The following is a 6,000-nucleotide window of genomic DNA, read 5'->3' as shown; positions in this document are numbered from 1 at the left end:
GACCTTCGTTTCCACAAATGAAAAGATCAGAGTGTTTCATCTTTAAGGGTTCCTTCTGTTTTGACTTCGGTGGCCACCTGCCACCTGATCCAGACTACGCGTGTTAGGTTTCTATGTGTCCTCTTTCCCAAGGGAAGCTGGGTCTGTGGTGTGCAGGTCCCCACAGGCCCCCGTGATCCCATGGGGACTCACATAGGGACACAACACCCTATGGGTGACGACAGTCTCCCCACCCCACCCCACCTCTGCCCCAGAGCCCCAGGCCGGGAGTAGAGAACCAGGCAGCCGATGCTAATCGCATGGATTCCCTTTATTGAACTGTACTAGTAACTGCAGTCAGATTAAGTCACATTTAAAAGCAGACCATCCAGTTGCACTGAAACCGATTATATTCATTACATAGTTTTAATCACTGTCCGGTGAACTGGCAAATCCAATCAAAGCATTAGTCTTTAATTAAAAAATTAAAAGGAAATATTCAGACAATAGCCAAGCAATCACATCACGATGCACAATTACCTAGAATTGCAATTAAAAAGTAGTTAACCGAAGGGGGGGAAAGAAAAACAAGAAAGAAAAAAAAAAGAAGCAAAGGAAAAAAAAAATCACACTAATCCTTTTTTTTTTCTTTAAAAACTATCAATATAATACATGAAGGAACAAAGGACAATAGCCTCAAAAAGCGGGTTTCTCTAACTCTAGAAATGTAGTCTTCGGCGGAAACTCTAAAAGCACACTAGCTGTAGCAGGACAATAAAAAATACTGAGCATGGAATACTTTTAATCTCTGCCATTAATATTCATTTCCAGCTGCTTATAATAGCAGCGCCTCATGGCCAAATCATTAGAGTTTTACATCTGGGTTGCAAATGACACTTTGATTGGATGTAATGTTCAAATGGCCCTCCCCACGGCGTCTCCGGCAAGCCTTCTGCGGAGAGGTGTCCTGTCGAGCGGTCCCTCACTGTGCGTGCTGGCTCATCGTGTGGTTCTGCAAAGGCGAAGAAAGGAGACACGCATGAGGGCAGAAGAATGGAGAGCAGGCCCGGCCCCTCCCACTCGGTGCATTTACGCCGGGAGCCACAGAAAAGCGGCTCGATTATTACAACACAAAATGCAACCCGGAAAAAGTGCTCGGGGGACACAGCTGCCAAGACGCCACGTTGATCGGGGGCTCGGGGATGGGTTCCTGTTGCTGCCAACCTGGGCTCTCTAGAAATTGTTGTGTTGTTTTTTTTTTTTTAAAGACCGTTCAGGTCTTACCACGGGACTGGCTCTAGGGAGGGCAAGGGGACATGCCAGGAGGGGGTGGCGGTGGCAGGAATTAAAAACAGCCTTGCTCACCTCTCCATCTCCCTTTTTCTCTGAGGTGGAGGAGGAGGAGAAGGAGGAGGAGGAGGAGGAGGAGGAGGAAATTATATCTGATCGCCTGCAGGCTCTCCCCAGACTCCCCCCTCCATCCCTCCTGGGAGCTGCTCCGAGCCTCGTGGAGGGAGACAGCAGATGTGCCACGCGGCTCTCCGGCCAAGAAACACCCGAGTGGCACAGACGTGCCGAGGCGGCGGGCGGCAGCGGTGCCTGCGGCCGAGGACGGGTCACCCGGCAGGGAGGGCGCTGGAGGAGGCAGCCTGCCAGTCCGGGCACGTGAGCAGCTCCGGCCAGAGGCATGTGCGGTCTGCCCAAGTCCCCCCCGAACCCACCCGGGGCAGCCAGGGCCCAGGTGGGCCCCTCCGGCCAAACACCTCCCTCTCACCGCAGCCCGGGGCACCTCTTCCCTCGGCCAGCAGGGTTGTAGGAGCCAGTGGCCTGGGGCGGGGGGTGGGATTTGGCCTCTAAGAGTGATTTTGTTTCTTTTCAGTGGTCCCTGTTGGAAATCCAGACCCATCTCATCGAAGCCTCAGGTATTCAAGCTCTTGCCACCTGGAGAAATGAAGCAAAATGCACCCAGGGGACAGGAGCCCTGCTTGGAGCAGCACAGGACCTGCAGTCACAAGGAGCGAGGTCTGGGGGGAGGGGGGTGCTCCTGCCTCCCCCCACCCAGGAAGGGCAGTGACTCCTCTGAGGCCCGGAGCTGCCAGTCTGCAGCTCTGCCGATGACCACCAGAGGTCAGACGTGGCGCTGCGTCTCTCCTGGGCTCCGGGTAGAGCTGTGAGGGCCACCAGAGGATGTCCCATGCCCGCAGCTTTGCAGCTTTGCGGGGGCACAGGAGGGGGCCTGGAGCACCCCCTACTCCGTGGCCCAGGCCCCCTGTGGCAGCCTCTTCCCACTGCCGGCACTGCTGCTGCCTCCGTGGTGATGTCACCAACTCTCGCGGCAAGCTCCGCGCCAGGGAGAGGCAGTGCCCTGTCCCCACACAGCAGATGCCTGCTGATACCCGCGGCACAGAGCGCCAACCACCGCTGTCCCCTTTCCTTGGGCTCCTGGGTATGGATCAAGCAAGCACACGTGCTACATGCCGTCAGAGGTACATTTGTCTCAATCCTCACAACAGCCTTACAAGGTAGGACATGGTAAGATGAGGAAATGAGGCTCAGAGAGGCTCAGTGACGGATTCAAGGTCATCCAGCTGGGAATCAGGCAGGGTTGAACCAGGCAACTGGAATCCAAGAAAGCCAGGGCCTGGGGCGAGAAGGTAGGCTTCCAGTGCCCTGCAACTCCTGGGCATTCCAGTCCACGGATCATCCACACTCCACACCGGGCATGAGGACAAACTCTGCCAGCGTGGCCTGGCACCTCGGCGGGGGTGCCACGGACCCAGAGGCACAAGGCAGGTTGTCTGAGGCCACAGATGGGATGCGGCGGTTTCCATGGGAACGCCCACCCTCCAGCCGAGGCACCTCTCCCTGCACTTGTGTGAGCACAGGCAGCCAGTCCTGCGGGGAGCCAGACCCACCCTACAGCAAAGCATGCACCCAGCTTCCAAGCCTTTGGTGATTCAGTTCTCACCTCCTCTCTCCTCCCTGCCAAGCAAGCCACGCTTGGAGTCCTCTGGGCACATGGTCACATGCCACCCCTCCCTGCAAGCCCCTCAAGGCACTTCCAACCCACCTTCCACACATCTATGTGCCTCCCAAGTACAAGCCTAGCGTGCTCTGCTGAGTTGCAGACAGGAAGGCATCACCTCCCTTCTCAGCCCCACAGTCCTTGGCCCGGGCAGGGCACACAAGGCCCAGTGGTGACATGGCAGGCACAGCTGCCCAGCCAGGAACGAGTGGGGGTCTCCCCCTGCCCCCCTGCCAACAGCCGGTCGATTAACAGTGCCATGTGGCCGGTGCTATCTGAGTGTGGTCAGGTCCTTCTTTATGTAAGAGGGAGTGAGGGGTGGTGGGGGGTGGGAAGGACGGAGGAGGTGGATAAACATACACAGTTCTTTTTCTGTCCTCGAATTATGGTTGCACCACAAAGTAGACATTGTAAATATTTTTTAAGGAATCAATGGAAGGATAAATATACAACTAAGTGTATGGGTAGGAAGTACATATGTGGAAAGGGGAGAGAGCATTCTGAGTGGAAGGCGCAGCACAGACAAAGATATGGAGGCTCGAATGAGCCTGGCAAACACAGGCCCCGGTGGGATGACCCCCGCAGAGGTCACATGGCAGCCTGGGAGGGGTTCAGACTGAGACGGTGGAGGCCCTGGATGCCCCTGAACGTGGACTGTTCCATAAGCAGCTGAAAGCCAGAGATGATATCTAATCTCTACAAAACGCTCAAGGACCACCCGCCACCAGCACAGGCAAACGGAGGTATCCCAGGATCTGTGGATAATGAAACAGCCTCTTGCCAGGATGCCAAGAACAGGGCCAGTTTAACACACGTGGTCCACACCGGCTCCTCCGCGGGCTGCTGGCAGAGAAATCCAGGAGGCGGGAAGCTATGCTGAGGACCACTGGTCAGGAAAATATGAGAATAGATGCCACTTCTCGGGTGAAAACCGCAGTGGGCCTTTCCTCTTGAGGAGCAATAGCAGGCAGTTCTTCAGTTAGACTCAAGAAAGGACTTCCGCCGAGAGTTCTGAGACAGAAGGGTAAAACTTCCTTCCCTTAAGTTCTCTAAGAACAAAAGCCCAGGATGTCACAGCAGATGGAAATGTCGAAACTTGATGCCCCAAGGGGGCCAGGCCCCAGAATTCATCCAGCATTGCGTTATTAACTACCTGCTGGATGCTCTGCTCTGGGCCAGGCACAGTGCGGGGTAGGGGAAGACTCCAGCTGGGCCCAGCCCTCTCAAGGGGCCTGATGGGGGGGGCGGGGGAGGGGGGGCGAACTCAAGACACAGACACCCAAACGTTTGTGCAGGATTAATGGGGCAGATGGCGGCTCAGCGAGAAAGAACCGGTCCGTGCCACCCAATAAGTGTGTGCGCTGGGGGGTGCTGAGGAGGCCAGGTGTTCGGCCGGTGAGGGCATCCGCTCCTCCACGAGCTGAGGGCAGTCTCTGGGAGGGCAGAGGGGGTGCGGGGACCCGTCACCAGGACTCACCAATCACCCCACACACCTGTGCGTGGAGCAGCTCCTGGCAGAGCCACTGCCGATCGGCACAGCTGAATAAACCCGAAGACCTGCAGCTCCTACCCTGCGGCTCGGAGCCGTGGTTCGAGGGGCGGGGGCTTCATCAAGCCATCTTAGAGTCCCTTCCACCCTCCCGGCTCTCACAAGGGCATTTGGCTTAATGTCTATTTCTCTATTTATGCCTGTGCTATATTTAGCCCCTTCGGAGAAGGAAGAAAATCGTTTTTTAAAGATACTACCAACCCTGCAGATAAACACTTCCCGGCACCATAAAGGCCGGGGATGGGGTGGGGGTGGGAGCCAGGAAGGACTGGAAGGTGCCCAGAGGGGAAGCCTGGCATCCACAAGGGCCTCTCTGCCTGCCAGGGAGACGCAGGTGTGGGCCGAGAAGCAGGTGAGAAAAATAAAACGGGGGGAAGGGAGGGAGGCGACGGGGGGCATTGGGTTGCGGCCGAGATGCATTCCCTCAGCAGAGTGCATGCGGCTCTCGTGGAGAGAGGTTCCTGCTAGGGCCTGTTTCGGGTGCCTATGCCTGGCGCACTGCGTCACCTGCCCCGGGGACACAAGTTAGTGATGGGCGAGGATGGCGTGCCATCGGCGTCCGGGGTCCTGCTGAGACCTCTCTCCCTGCAAGTTGTCCGTTGCCAGCAGAGCGCTCAGGCCCAGGAGCCCTTTGTTACGGGTCTGCATTCACTTACCTGGCCACTCATTCATTCAGCAAACCTTCACTGCATCCCTGCCAGTTGACAGCCACCATGCTTGTCGCTGGGTGTTTAGCAGCAAAATGACCCTGATCTAGAGCCCAAGCCAGGGTGTGTGTTGGGCACACAACGAACATGGGAGGAGCATGGAGCCTGTTGCTGGACCTTCCTTCCCCAAAGGCTGATGCACACTTGAATGGGCCAGTCCGAGCTTCTGGCCTGGTCCCATTCTGGTTCCACCCAAACCAGGAGGCGTCCCTCACTCTAGGCCTCACCATGATCACACATGCGCATGTGCACACCATCATAACCCTCCCTGGTCCACGAGAGCGGTTTCTTCTCGAGGTCCGGGCTCTGTTTTCTGTCCCTTGATCTGGGACCCTGCTTGGTCTCCTCTTGACAGCCACCCACCACAGTGTTGAGTAGGGGAGACTAGAGGTGCTGGCCACCCGCTGGCCTGGGAGACACGGTCTGTGAAGCAACAGGAGACTTCTCCACACACCCTGAGATGCATAGGCTGGAGAGGACTTCTCTCACTCTTGGATATCACCATTAGCCACTCCTCCTGTGCTCCAGCTACTCTGGAACAAAGTGCCTGGAAGGTCCTAGCATCTCACCTGGCCCTGGGTGATCACAAGGAGGCAGGACGCCTTGGAGGGCAGAGAGGAATAGAGTCTTGGGTTTGAATCCTGACTCTGCCATCTAATAGCCACGTGGCCTGAGGCCAATTCCTTGACCTCTGGGGGTTGGCAGAGGGAGGGGTGGTGATAACAGAGCCTCTTCCTCAG

The 6,000-nt window shown here is 56.6% G+C and overlaps 1 protein-coding gene across 7 annotated transcripts in view; it reads right to left on the bottom strand.

The window, feature by feature from the left end:
* Positions 1 to 289: 289 nt before the first annotated feature.
* The window catches only part of ZNF423 (zinc finger protein 423), a 345,703-nt gene continuing 339,992 nt past the window's right edge, over positions 290 to 6,000 (bottom strand). For all 7 annotated transcript variants that reach the window (XM_026011720.2, XM_026011722.2, XM_072750276.1 and 4 more), the window contains one exon: positions 290 to 991. In XM_026011720.2, coding sequence (XP_025867505.2) covers positions 962 to 991 — 30 coding nt within the window. In that variant the 3' untranslated portion in view covers positions 290 to 961. The remainder of the gene's footprint in view (positions 992 to 6,000) is intronic.

This window comes from Vulpes vulpes, chromosome 2 (genome assembly GCF_048418805.1).
Source record: "Vulpes vulpes isolate BD-2025 chromosome 2, VulVul3, whole genome shotgun sequence".
Taxonomy (NCBI): Eukaryota; Metazoa; Chordata; class Mammalia; order Carnivora; family Canidae; genus Vulpes; species Vulpes vulpes.
Note: the sequence above shows the minus strand (reverse complement) of the source record. Positions and strands in the feature narration are given on the sequence as shown.